This window comes from Lepisma saccharinum, chromosome 1 (assembly GCF_977018435.1).
Source record: "Lepisma saccharinum chromosome 1, izLepSacc3.1, whole genome shotgun sequence".
Taxonomy (NCBI): Eukaryota; Metazoa; Arthropoda; class Insecta; order Zygentoma; family Lepismatidae; genus Lepisma; species Lepisma saccharinum.
The window spans coordinates 206267148-206282254 of NC_139229.1; the positions used below are offsets into that span (position 1 = coordinate 206267148).

General features: G+C 36.3%; 2 protein-coding genes across 3 annotated transcripts in view; one reads left to right on the forward strand and one right to left on the reverse strand.

Annotated features, from left to right (window-relative positions):
- LOC145978427 (protein argonaute-2-like) overlaps positions 1–7698 on the forward strand; it is a 97777-nt gene extending 90079 nt beyond the window's left edge. The window contains exons 20-22 of one of the 2 annotated variants that reach the window (XM_083111065.1): positions 1504–1688; positions 5400–5536; positions 7545–7698. In XM_083111065.1, the coding sequence (XP_082967191.1) occupies positions 1504–1688; positions 5400–5526 (312 nt within the window). In that variant the 3' untranslated portion in view covers positions 5527–5536; positions 7545–7698. The remainder of the gene's footprint in view (positions 1–1503; positions 1689–5399; positions 5537–7544) is intronic. The other variant, XM_083111074.1, reaches the window with a different exon arrangement.
- Positions 7699–11858: 4160 nt separating this feature from the next.
- LOC145991345 (uncharacterized) overlaps positions 11859–15107 on the reverse strand; it is a 53760-nt gene continuing 50511 nt past the window's right edge. Inside the window, exons 7-8 of the mRNA XM_083127348.1 lie at positions 14803–14860; positions 11859–12542 (exon numbers count right to left, since the gene is read on the reverse strand). Of these exons, the coding sequence (XP_082983474.1) occupies positions 12511–12542; positions 14803–14860 (90 nt within the window). The 3' untranslated portion in view covers positions 11859–12510. The remainder of the gene's footprint in view (positions 12543–14802; positions 14861–15107) is intronic.

A 15107-nucleotide genomic window follows, 5' to 3' on the forward strand; every position in this document is an offset into this window, starting at 1 on the left:
TGTCTGCCTTCCTTGTGTTCGAACAAGGCATTTTATCCACTTGCAAGGAATGTATGCTCGCATTGTCCATTACAATCATGGATTCAGGAGCGAGAAACAGCAAGAACTGCTCGCGAAACCACTTTCGAAACACGGCAGATGTCATTTCTGAATGATAGTCAGTACTGTTTGTTTTGGAGCGGAAAACTAATTTACTTTGGGGCGCCTGTAGCAGCTGAACCAGCATGACACACTATGAGACGAGCACCTTTTCCTAATGGCACCTTTAACCCACCAGAACCATCACTCATTCTCCAGCAGCTCGTCTTCGTGTGATTCTGGTTGGCCCAGGTTTCATCTAAATAGTATATATTTGCAGTACCAGCTTTCCTGAATTTGTGCATGGTTCTGAGGAAGATCACTCTCGCAGCTACAACATCACCCCTCTCCATTAAAAATTTCCTCCCGTCGTTGCCTTTCCTATATCTGAACCCCATGTTTTTCAAATTTTCTTCTTTCGCCGATTACGACGTTTGTCAGGCGAGCGAAAAGAAACAGACCCTGTATCACCGATTGACGACCTGGCTTCCTTTCGCAATCGTCTGAACTGTACACAGACCTATCCCACATGCAGCCGCTGTACGCTCCTGACATTTGGCAACACTGCTCCCTGACGAACACGAGGCAATGTCTGCACTGCGAGATTCACTTTGGAAGAACTGATACACTTTGTACACCATATCTCGCACTTGTTTATGTAGAACATGATGCTTAGGTGTTTCTGTAGCCATCTTGCACACGTATATTGACAAATTTTTGTGATCAAACTGAAGAAACACGAACAGTCACAACGTAAACCAAACCGATTCTTACCGCCCGAAAAACAAAAGAACGACATTGCGCTTTTTCCACGGCAGTCTGTGGTACTTCCTCCTTTTGCTACTGCGCATTCAAGGTCAGCCGCTTTCATATAGCTCTTTGACTCTAGTAAAAGAGGAACTTCATTTTTCAAGTCATGAAATACTGGTATTTTTATTATGTGGAAATGTTCTTTCTTTTTGGTATTCTCTTGGACATCGAAGTCAGCTGGTTTTGTAGTTTTCTTTTTTCCTTAATCGCAATAAATTGGTTTTGCCAACATTGGTAAATCCTTTCTGAAGTTAGAATTATAGCAACTATTTTTTGCACATGTACTATTAGATTTGAAAAAAATATGCAGTATAGGCACAATTACATATGATTTTCCAGAATAGAACCTATAGTTGCATACATTTTTTAATCACAACAAGCCTTAAAATATATCTGCAAATATGCAAACACGATGTTAAACTGTACATGTGCTCTGTTGTTTGTTAGTTAATCTTACGAAATGAAATTTCAGGGTATTTATATGCAGGAAGAGCTTGCAGACATAACAGTTGTGCACTCTGACATCACATGAACCCATCTTTTGTCCAATATTCACTATCCTACAACAACCATACAAGGTGCAACACATTGTAAATACATTGTCTTCTATTGCAGGGCACAACCAGACCAACCAGATACCGCGTGGTGTGGGATGATCAGGAGTTGCACCAAGATAGCTTGCAGCTATTGACATATTATCTGTGTCACATGTTTTCAAGATGCGCCAAAAGTGTGTCGTATCCAGCTCCCACGTATTATGCTCATCTGGCAGCTTTTAGAGCACAGGAATACTTAGTTGGGTAAGATTATTAGATTCAAGAGAATATGATTGCATTTTCAGCATGTTAACTTTCCAGAACAGATTAGAGTATTGAAATCAGTGTTTTCTTTGTTGTACAAGGAAATAAACCATGCTGTTTTTAATTATTTTGTTTCCTTATTGTGGATTCAAAGGGTAGCAGACCATTGGGTATTGGAGCATATTGTTCAACTGTATGTGTATAGAGATTCCTTTCTTTGGGTAGGTTGAATGACTTGTCCGTTTGAGTTTTTTCTGGAGAATTTTATTTATGTCTGTGTGGTCTCTGAAATATTGGTAGGTATCATAAAGCACACATGCAAGTCCATAAACAAAATTTGGTATCCAAATTCAAGGTGCAGCAGAAAAACCTGGTAATTTTGAATTTAAAATGAAATATAAAGAACACATTTTTGCAAAGTGACTTTGCTATCATACTGTACTCTATCTCAAATTATTATTTTTTTATTTTACTTCGCTTTTTGTGCCACTTTTGGCTAATTTTCGAAGATGGGTATGAGTGATGACATGGTGAAATTGATGAGCGGACATTCACAAACATCCACGCCCAGGCTGGGATTCGAACCTGGGGCCCCTAGCATCGTATCTCAAATTATTTAAATGACAGTTGATAAAATAATCACTTTTCAATATTGTTGATTTGGATGTAGAAATTGTAGTTATTGAAACAAATAGTAAAGGTTTCCTTTGCCCCTAACTATTAAATAACAATCAACTGTTCAACTATGTTTTATAGATAATAAAAGTTATGCAGTGCAATATATTTCTGGAAGAGCTTATGCGGGTTTCTGTTGGCCCACAGCATCCGGTATCACTGAAATAAAAAGCATGATGTTCCTCCCCCTATTCCCCCTCCCTCCTCCTTCCCTTCCAGTTACTTAACCCATAACTGGTGTGGCGTGATCCCTTGGACCCATGACCCAGAACAACTCTCTCGCTCTCGGAAGCAATAACACGCACTTCCCACTCCTTTTCGGTAGCTTCATATTTTGGAATATCACGTAACCTGCCAGCCTTAAAACCACGCATGTTTTCACTATGTCACTGCATGTAACATGTAAATATCAAGAGGCTCAAATACAAATTACCAGGTTGGATTTATTTAGTAATATTATTAAAAAATAATAATAATAATAACTCAACATTTTGTGACACCGAGAAAAGCAGCACCTCGCCATTCTGGCAGAATTCGATCATGTACCTCCTGTCACATGGGATGTATATTCAGTAGTATTGATCGGGCAAGAAATAATAGTCTATTATTAATAGAAAATAACTTCCTGAGCACTGTAAATTCATAACGTAATTTTTACCTCACTTTCTTCTACTAAAGAATAAACAAGGTGGTTACAGAAGTGAAAGCTTGGAGATGCTAAACACAGTGGAGGTAGAGGGGGAGATAGTGTGGGTTGGTTACTCATTTTATACAAAAGATTATATTCTCCTCTTTCCACATACCAACAGTAACGCATGGAATAGGTATGATGTCATTCTCTCGTGACCAGCATACTTTCAATGAAATCGTTACAACCCAGCAGTTTTCGTGACTGTACAATATATAATTGTTCGTTGCTTTTCCTCCATCAAATACCAGGGTGGGCATTATACATGTGTAAATATGCTAATCCAAAAATGTTTATTAGGAAATTTCTACAGAATTTCGTGATTATCTTAATATTTTGGTTCAAAAGCCTATTTTTACTGCACTCTTAGTGCAGTATGATAATGAAATCGTTCCTTCACAAAATTGTCATTTGCATTTTAATCCTCAAAACTATCAGGCTTATCTTCCATTTGTGGTAGGGATTTTTCATTAATAAAAATATATATTTTATTAATTTCCAACTATACCTAAGTAGTGGGCAATTAAATAAATGTTACGGAAGTGGAAAAAAAAAAGTCAAGAAAAAAGAAAGAGCAGTCAAGAAAAAGTCAAGAATTTTGTATCGGTTATTTTGGTAGACACCCTGTAAAACTGATGAAGTGTTCTGTGTTCCATGCATTTGGTATCATTTGCCTTAGGAAAAGATACTATCCATTTAGAAATGTATTTTATAAATAGAGCAAATGAATTATATTTTTATATTTTCACATGAACAAAATTTCAGAATTGTGGACTCAAATTGTTTAAAGAATTATTTGATTAATTGTAAGCTACCTCTGCACACCGCAACATGTCTTGAAGGCACGTAGGAGGGTTGTGGAGGTAGGAACCCTCGTCTATGCCCCCAGCTACCTTTACCCCTTTAGGGTTGCCTCCAGGTAACCACTAGTAGTGGCTGGGTAAACTCTACAGCTGCTCTCGGGCTTCCACAATAGTGTAGTGGTAATGCTGTCATGTAATGAAGGGTATCTAGGTACAATCCTGGGCGGAACAGTGGTTCAGCATACTTTGAACGGTAGGTACAATCCCAAGTAGACTATCTGAGCATAATGTAGACTCAAAGAGAAGAAAGCAAGGCACTCATCCTCTCAGGAGGATACTGATATTGACATTGAATTTTTGCGATGCGCAAAATCGCGAAATGTGGAAAAAAGATGCAATTTTGAACATTCTGCATGTAACTACACCCCCAAGTATGAAATATGCATGAGTTTTATTCGCGAAGTAATGCGAAATGTGTGCTTTTCCACGAAATGAACGCTTTTTCGCGAAACAACCGTGAAATATCATCAAATGAAGTAGAAAACACGCAAAAACCGGCAATCGAGGTTGTGCGCGCAAACTGTCGATTTGTAAGGAAACGTTTGCCTAAAGTTTCCTACCACTTGCAGCTGAAGAACGTTTTATCTTCGATCACATCAGGAAGACACTGCAAATTGGGATTTGCCATGCACATAATCTCAGTTCGAAAACTTTGCTCCCTGTCAAGCTGCATTCCTTTCTTCCCCCAAATATGCAATTTAGAAATGAAGTGATTTTGTGTTGATGTTTTCTTTTTGGTTGGACAGCTAAGTACGTGTGTATGTGTGCAGTATATAAAAATGAAGTAGTTTATCAATTTTTAGCTCTTTTGTATGTTGTTTCCTCTCATGATGAAAAAGTGTGTGCCAATTATTTTTTTTCCACCGCTGGTATATACCGCTGATCTAACATTTTATTTACCGCTCTCCTCAGTTTTTATTTACCATAAATTTGTCTCCCTACTGATAAGAAATAAAAACTAACTCTCTAGCCTTCGTGGCTTCATCAGCACAGGCCTTCCATCTGTCCCTATCCCATTTTCGTCTTGGCCTTCCTACTGGTCTCTTACCATCAGGCCTCCCAAAAGAATCCTGTAAACTCCTCTTTCCTCTCCCATTCATATCACATGGCCTGCCCACCTAAGTCTTCTTGATTTAAACATTCTAATGATATCTAGACATGAATACAAATTATGTAACTTTCTCCACTCACCACTCCCGTTTTAAGTCCAAATATTTTTCTAAGGATTTTATTTTCAAATACTCTTAATTTATATTCCTCTTTCAGGCCAAATTTTGTATATTTTAACTTTTAGTTTCTTAGATATTATATGAGAAGATAAAAAGTTTATGAAGAGAAAAGTAACACATTTTCTGAATTTGCCTGCTTTTTATTTCCTCCTTAATATCATTTCTTTCTCAAATTGCCAAGTGATGACAATATTATGCATCGTACACACTTATGTTTGTGATGTGAGCTCAATTGGTATTCTACTATGTGTTGCAGAAGACATTTGGAGCTAGCTGATTTGCCAACTGAAGATGAAAGATGGGCGGTGGTGAGGAGAGTTCAGCGAGAGATTGGAAGTGTGAATGGAACATTAATCAACACGTTGCCAATGTTCTTCGTGTAAGCAGAATTTGGTGAGTTATTGAACAATGTATTATATGCATTAGAGCTGTCCGTTATTATCTTGCGGATGGTGGGTATTGGTTAGGGATGGGACGTACTAATGGATACTTTATTGGGAAAATTTATATCGGGTCTGTAGAATATCAGTTTTCAGTATTCTTAAATTTTACATCAGTACTTTATCGGTATCGACGAACATTTTATATTGGCCTATCCCTAGCTATTGGTCAATATAAATTTGTAATTAAAGTTATGAAATACTGATCTAAAATTTACTAATGCTGATACTATATTGTGGTGATCAGGTACAAACAACTAATATTCTCAGACTTATACTGAACATTATCAGATTGCAAGTTCCAAATGTTTAGCAAAACAGTAACCTGCTCATACAGGGAGTATGCTGCTATATGATTTGCTACAACTATTAAGATCAGCAACTAAGTACATCATATTAGAACATATAAACAGATGAACTTAAGAAGGAAGTTAATTTAATTAAGACAGATTTATTAAAGTTTAAATGATATCCTGCTCTTTGAGAATCCACTGATTTGCATAGGTCAGTTTTTCCCTTTTTTTGGTAATAATTATGTCATTGTATATCAGTAATACTTTTTTTCTAAAAACTGAGTGGTTCAGAAGGACAGTTGTTTTTGGATTGGAGTATGGGCTACCTTATTTAGTACTGCCACTGCATGCATACCTACATCAGCATATGCATATACAGTATCAATAAACCCTTAAACGCCAAGGCCCAGGTTAAAATTGTGTAAGGCAGTGATTCCCAAAGTGTGTGCCACGGCACCCTGGCTGACTTTCAGGGGCACCACGAAATATTCCATATTTTCACTGAAATGACACTTATGTGTTAGTCTCCACATGGTTTTAGAATCGGACCATCGCATCAATCCAAATGTGTGCTTATTTAGTACTTTTTACACATAAAATGTTTCTGAATTTCGAATATGGGTTTACTTTTTGAAGTTCAGGTAAGCACACTAACCACACTAAGCATTGCAAGTGTTAGATAGGTGTACATTTGACTTGGGCGCCGTGGAAAAATCTTGAAACACTAAGGGCACCGTGGAACGATAAAGTTCGGGAACCCCTGGCGTAAGGTTTTCAATAATAACGTATATCTTGGTAACTACGAATGGTAGAGTTACAAATTATAGCTCTTTTTTCCAGCGCAGTTTAGGCCACAAGTCTATGATTAGGAAAAAAAATGTTTACCATATAGAAGAAAAAGAATGTAAAGAAAATGTAACCCCCCCCCACGTAGGCAACGCCAGGATATAAGGGTTCAAAACTATACCTACATATTGCCTGATGTATGTTCCACACTCATGGCAAGAATTGTGTACTTTCTGCTGATACTAATAATTTCTCATATACAAGACGAGGTACATTTTTTTCTGTGGGAATTAATCAATGGTCAAATTAACGGTACTAATTAACTAACAGGATCCCTCAAGGCTCATGTAGCACTCAAAACATGTATCTCCATACATTACCCGAGTCATAGTATGTTCAAAAAGTAAAAAAAAGAAGATAAATGTGACATGTATGTCGCATCTCAGTGTTAACTACCTCACTCACCTAAATGTAACATTTATGTCATATCATGGCATTTAACAAATAATCTATTCCACCTCTAAATAAAATATCGAGGAATGAGAAATAGTTCTTACTTCAAAATTTTCAACACCGAAAATTTGGTTTTCTTAAATACAAATGCCATGTTCATCATATTCGTATCAGTACTAGTATAGTGGAATCTTGGTTATACTTTTCATTAATCATGGCTGTGGGTACATGGATAAATCTGCAAATATTCAATTTTACTTCTTAAGGAATGTTCCTGAACGAACATCAACAATTTGATTAACTTTATTTGTAATAATGTCAGTAGCATACGGTTCATTTCCATCCATGAAAAATGCAATGTAGTAGTTTCATATTTACAGAAACATTGATGTATTCAAGTCATATTATTTTATTCTTTTTTTCCTCCAGGTAACAAGATGAAAAGTGAAACTTTTTTTATGAAGAAAACTCATATATCTGTATACGAAAGACGGATGATGAATTTTGGTTTACAGTGCAGGAGTTTTTTTTTTGTGTGCGTGTTTTCTTTTCCTTAGTGAAACATGTATTTTGTTTCTTACACTATTCATATCTGCATTGTGAGTCTGCTTGAGGATTTAGCTATGGTGAATACACATTTGTTATATTAGTATAATTAATTGCCATCTTACATTATTCTAATGACTATGTGAAGTGATAAATATTACATGAATGACAAAGTATCTCTCTATGATAATCATATCAAGAGAAAGGTCAGTGAATAGTGAAAGTGAATACTGAAATGTATGCTAGTGCACTACATTATTTTTTTTTAACTGCAAACTTGAAAGTGAATAATGTGAATCTTTCTTATAGTATGTTAGTAAAGAAAGACAAGATTTCTCTTATATCAAGAGCTTTCCACACAGCATTTTTTTCTTTCAATGAATTACTTTACTGTGTTAATGTTAAATGCCAAGAGTGTGATATTAAGATATTTTTTATTTGTGTGTAAATCTCTACTCACTGTTGAGTATCAAAGTTTTTATTATTTGGGGATTGATGATATTCTCTTTGTGAAGGTTTAAGAAATACTTGAAGGTGAACTGTTTTATTTTATTTATCAAAGTTATGATATTCACAAGACAATTTGCATATGTACATCAAAAGTACCTTTGTTCTATTATAACCTTCTTTTTTTGCTTGGATTATTCTTATTGGGTGTATTGATAGGAAAATAATGATGCACAGAGTTAACTGTAAATATATTGTTTTTCATTTAAGAAATATTTTTTTTAAGAATGTAATATGAAATTAATACATAAATAATTAATAAAGTATATAATCTTCTTACATTGTGCTTTCTTTGATAAAGTAAGATTTATTTTTGTATATAACACATACTCATATTAGTAGAATAAATTATAACCATCCTTCTGATAAATAATAAAAGTGGTATAAAAATCAATTTGAACAAGTTTTCTGTACAACAGGATACACAATAGAACCTAGATTTCGTGTGTTTTCAGGGGACCAAGGTGGAAGAACTTCAAATGCTGGATACAGTAAAATCATGGAAAAATTGTATAACCATGAAAGAAATCCACTGTTCATGTGTTGTAATAAGCAATTCACATATGTGCCTCCCAAAGTGAAACTTTCACCAAACAGAGATTGCAGTTAACTGTGTAAGATATTTTATTCTCCCCAAAATTGAACTTCTACTTTTTTGGGTTTTTTTTTATATAAAAGGTCAAAAGATTACATCATGTGACCTTGAAGTGAAATATTCAATATTTTCATCTAAAACTATCTTTTTAATGAAAACAGCTTCAAAACAAGCCCAAGATGAAAGTCATACCATCATTAGAAGCAAAGTTATGAATTATTTTTGTTGACACTGTATGAATACCATGTATGCTGAGGGTTACAATTTTACACATGTAACTTACTTCATTCCTCTATCATCGTACCAAGTTTCATGAAAATCTGAGATGGTCAGGTTGAAAAGTTAATTTTTTTTGTGAGGATTTGACATGGAATGGCCCTGTAGTAAGACCATAAACATGTGACAGCAGATATTCAGGAAATAAGTGTTCCAGAATATTTTAATCTAAAAGATTTGGAGGCTGTAAAGAGATCTTCCAGAATTTTATTATTTAAAATATCTCCACACCAACAATCTAGAGCTCAGCTCCAGTTTGCTTGAATCAATTAGTAGATGAATGAGAGTGACTTTCCATTGAATCTTGGGCCGGGACAGCCAAGGGGATGGTTTTTGGAGCAAAAGCCCCTCTCTCTTCCAAACTCTGAGAGAGGGGTGTTTACTATCCTTTAAACAATTGCCCAAAACATTATTTTTTATTTTTTTTTCGAATGTCTATGTATGTATATCTGTATCCTGTTTTTTTTTTTTTTTTTTAAATCCTATCAAGCCAGAAATGAAAATATTTGACCGCATGAAGTTACCCTTCCTCTACAAGAAAGAATCTGGGCTGTGCCACCGAGTTGAAATAAAGGATAATATTCCACTTATTTATCAGATATTTCTATCATTCTGATCTAGTTTCCAGAAGCTACTTCCCTGATATAAGTTGAAAAAAAAATAGAACAGAAGGATGGAGGATATATTTTTGCAGCAGTAATAGTTAATTTCTTGTCCATTGTGGCTAAACGGGGGTGAGGAGGAGCCAACTAATGTAGGTCTGTCCACTCTGGTTCCTGTTTTGTGCACATCAATACAGTTTGTAAAACAATGAGATTAAATGTAGTTCTTTCTCAGACTGAACTTTTAACATGGCTTTGCCCCTCCTTCCCCCATAATCCAAGGGTGTGTACATGCCCATGACGTTAAGGACCACACAAGAATTCACTCTACTGTTCTTTACTGAAACCTAGTAAAATGCACATAAACAGTCATTCGCCAAAGAACAAGCTAGTTGAGAAGACCATTGGAGCCACTACACACTGTCCCTGTAATCTCTGGAGTGAGCGAATGAAAACGAGTCTCTGTGTAAATAATGACACTGGAGGGCTCAACCAATGAACGCTTGATAAGGGATGCAAGTGCAGCTACCAGCCATTTGCAGCAGTGTGCACTGCTTTACTCTGCCAACTTGTTTTCTCCCCTTCTCTTCTGTTAAGAGCAGCCTTGTTCTACAGATTCCAGAGACAATATATTCTGAAAAAGGTAACTTTGCACCAGACTTTATGTATTAATCCTGGGCCTCCCCAATGCTGCAGTGGTGGTGATGTCACCTTGTAATCAAGGGATCCCAGGTTCGATACCCGGTGGAGGCACATGGCACAGTGGTTCGGATCTCACTTTAAACTGTAGGTCCATTCCCTTATTAGCCTTACTGTGCATAAAGTGGACTTAAAACGACAAACTCAATCAATTTATGTATGTATTAATCCAGCCGAGAACAACACTCAGAATCTTGCATGCCAGTCTTGCTTCAATCGCCGAGCTGCTCATATCACAGACATGAGAAAACCCCACAAAACACCAAAACCCATACATGCATGTCAAGTGGAATGTGTTTTTGCAATCCTTATTTATACAATTTCAATTCTTTTACCTCTCATTCAGGTTAGCTTTTTATGTTTCTTAATATTGAAAAAAAATGGAACTCCAGTCCATAGCTTAAGACTTCACCTCTAGCATCACATTATATTGCTGATTGCTTTGTTTAAACTTTTCATTTAGAGCAAAAATTCCTTCTCACTTCAAAATTGAAGGCATTTTGCGACTGCAAATACAGTTGAAAACCCGAACCTCGATTTTATGTTTCTCGGGGAACCAAGCTGAAAAAAATATTAAAATGCAGGAAAGTGTAAAATCGAGGAAAATTTTATAACATTTTGTTAAGTTGGGTTCATGAAGACTGAATGTATAATGCAGGAAAATGTAAAATCTGAGAACGTAAAATCAGACTTGCACTGTATATTTCTTTTCAATGGTTCATTATACAAGTTCTTTCAATTCATAATTTCCATTACATTTTGATTTCATTTTGAGCCGCGGTGGCTCAGTTGGTAACGTGTCTGACTACCATGCTAAAGGTCCCGGGTTCGATCCCCGGCCGGTTCAAATCCGGGAACTTTTCTAACGATGGAAGCGGCCCCGGCGCCCACCCAGCGTCGAATAACATGGGTACCTGGGGGAAACCCTGGGGTGTAAAGGCGGTCAGGGGCGTGATGCTGATCACATCACCCCCACTCACGACCGGATCAAGAAAGTGTGGGGCGTTACCCCCACACCCCCTATACGCCTTCATGGCATGGTGCTAAGCACAGGGGAGCACTTTACCTTTTTTTTTTTTATTTCATATATTGATATAATTCAGATTTTGACTTCAGTATACAAAATCACCTTCTCGAGAACAGGAATTTATTACGTGCAGAAAAGCAGTAAGAAACGTAGCACACTTATAGTGATTGCACAGCCATTTGGGTTGTCACCACCAGAAACTTTTGGTTTCCACACTACATATTCAAAGAGCTGTTCTATCAGTAAAAATCTTGAAATTGCCAAGTCATTTCCATAATGATGTAATTTGATTCGAACAGTTGATAATTTTACATGTTGCTTGTTTGTACTAGATTAAGTATGACAGGACCGTGGGAGGAGGATGGAAGGAAAGGGGTAAGGACACTGAAAGATGTGTCTGTGGCCTTCATTGAATATACTTTGAGAGACTGAGAAGGAACATGGAATGTCAGTCAGGATAGTCATCCATGGGATTAGAATCAACAAAATTAAAGAAAAACACAACTTTTGCATATTGTTTATTGTTGTTATCTTACATTTTTCTTGCAGAACAAATTATAGTTTTTAATAATCAGTATTAAGATATGAATGGCGGAAGAAGTGTTACAAAAATACATGACTAGACAGTGTTTTTAGTTTGGATTACATGGAGTATTACTTGGGAAACATTACTATTATGAAATTTTCACCAAATGAATGAGGACCTCCCCAATAGCATGATCTGAACATCATATTGCTTGTAATCAAAGACACACTGGTTTGATACTAGTGGAGACCAGGTGTTTCGAATCCCACTTTAAACAACCAGTCTATTAGCCTATCCAGCATAAATTGGACTTAAAACAAAAACTTAAAAAAAGCAAGTGAATGAAGTCTGCAAGGACTAATTTATGCAACTTAGTAAAATTATAATGTCTGAATTGAGAAAAGTTAAATTGAACTACAGGACAATTCTTGAGGATTGCGAATTTGATCATGTAGTTTACTCCTTTAGTCAATTATTCATCGTAAGCCAATCTTGTCATTGGTCTTAACCTACTTTTTCTAGTCCAAAGTTGTTTACAAGATTGTACTTCCTTTGATGGTTGTTGCACAACTTGAGTTGTCAATGCTTCTCCTTTCAAACTCTGTATTTGTGTGGCTTCATAGCATTACTTCATCAACATCAAATATTTCTGAAAGTAGAGGGAAAAAAAGTAGAAACACAAGAGTTTAGGAGATCAGTGCACAATGCTCCTCTCCAATAAATGTAACAAGATTTAAAATATTTTTTATTAGCAAAATATAGTTACGGAGAAACTAGTACTCACTTTTATCCGCAAAGCTGTTTTTTCTTTTTCCGATTAATTTCAGTGGCCACTGCCACCATCCTCGTTGGAACTAGCTGTACTGTTGCGTGGCATGCGTCTTTTGTTTGTAGTTCTCTGGCTGCCGCTATGTGCGCTGTTGTTTACTGTAAGTCTGGGTCTGTTTTGTCTGCTATTTCCGGGCGATAACTGTTGTAGTAAGAGAATCCAAGTGTGGTGTGCTTGCCTGCTATCGATGTTTAGCTCGTGCGGGAAGTGCATTATGGCACGAGTTTCCTTAATTTTGGTGTCTACGAGCATGTGGGCAGTGTGTTTGACTTGAACCTTTTGAATTTTATGGCTATTGTATTTGATATCTTTAGCAAGACCAGTAGTGTGTTGGGCTTTTTGTTTGCATCTGCTAGGTGTTGTTGGATTCTTTCATTGACATATCTGATGGACCTGCCAATGTAATGTGCCTTGCATTCACACTCTGCATCGTATACACCTGGGTTATCAAGGGGGGAGAGGAAGAACTGTTTGTGTTTGTTCAGTTTATCAGCTATTTTGGAATTGGGTTTGTGCGCTACTTTGATGCCATATGGGAGATGGGCTTTGGATATGCGGTTGTAAGTGGTGGGATGGTAGGGAAGGCAAACCATTTATATTGGCCACTGGAGGTTGATTGTAACTGCGTTGCTGGCGGATGGGTTGATTGTGGTTGGTTAGGGTGTCTGACATGTATTTCCGCTTTACTGCACCAAGTGGAAAGTTGTGCTTCAGTGTATCCACGAGGATGGTGGCAGTGGCCACTGAAATTAATCGAAAAAGAAAAAAATGAAAAGTGAGTACTAGTTTCTCCATATTTATATACTACCACGTCTCTCTTTTCCCAATTATGAAAAATATAGTTGTTTTTTCCTGAATGTTACCCAGTGTGGTGCCAATCACCAAATCGCCAATCACTCTCCATCTAGAAGTGGCTGTATAGACAGATTTACTCTTCTATAATGGCATAAATAAGAACAATTTAATTGATATAACCTTCTCAAATTAGCTTTAATTATCAGTAAATTATGATAAATCTCATGTGTTTAAATATTGTGATATGTAGGTATGAAAATTTAAAATAAACTTATGTTTGGAATTACATAAAGTTTTCTTGTTGAAATGTATACAGAAAAGTAAGTGTTAATTTCGTTATTCTTTAGCTGAAAAAGTAACTGAATTATAATTTCTAGACTAACCAGTTACTCGAAAATTTATGATATGTATGTGTAGCCAGCGCCGGACTGGCAGTTCTGACAAATGCCAGAAGGGCGGCCCTCTACATGCAAAATTGGGCTGGTCCTGGATCTATTTGGTATGATAAATTTGTCACATGTATTCAGAAATGCAAATTTGTTGTGTGTTTGTGTGTTTGAACTGCCTTACTTTCGAAAGTGTTTTATCACATGTCATCTGCAGCCTCCCTCAGCAATGACAGTCAACCTTGTGGCCTTCATAGGTGCCTCCATGTTTGTGGCTAGCCTCTTGAAACTTCAAAATGACCAAAGAAAGACATGGTATAGGATCTCTCTATCTAAATGCTAGATGCTGACTTTCACACATCTCTTAATTTTTTAGAATTCTCCAGGATGTAGCAATTGGAAAATGTTTATTTGAGTATCAGGTTAGTCTTTCTGATAGTGTCAAGTTTCAGGATGTTCACCTGACATTATTTATGATATTCTTACCAACAAGAATATTCTTAGAATCTGATAGTTGAGTCAATAGTGATTGTAAATTTGATTTCCTTCTCATAGAACTTTATTCATTCTAAAGTCCAATTTACGCAAGATGGGCAAATATGAAGGGTGGATGGGTTGATCTTGCATCAATAAATAATCAATTAAAATACAGTTATATATCTCTCATCTATGAATGCTACATTCAATTTTAATTTGGTTCTAATATAAACTACTTATATAACGTAAATTACATGTGAATAATCAAATCTTCGATTACCCATAATTATAATATAATTGACAGTACCAAGTTGGGTGGGAGACAAAAAAAATTACCCCAGACAGAAAATTTTGCTCCCACTCCATCGCTGCTTGCAGCTTTGTTACTTACAAACAGTGCTGCATTATTCCAGAGGTCTTACCTGCATCTGCATGAACTTCTTTCGATTCTTCTCCTTCCCTCTTGAGTTCATCACAAAACTGAAAGAAGAAAGTTGATCTGTCACTCATATTTTCTTGGTTTTTGAACATCATTAAAGATAATAGTTAATGGAACATTAAGAGAGAAAAGCATAGTAATATTTTTCACATTGCAGGTGCACAATTAGATAACTTGATGATCAGCTTTGAACTTTTCTCTTTCAGACTTTTGATATATTTTTTTCTTGCCACCTCAGTGACCGAGGTGCCTACTATGAATTCCCAATCGTTTCACGATGGGTTTCAC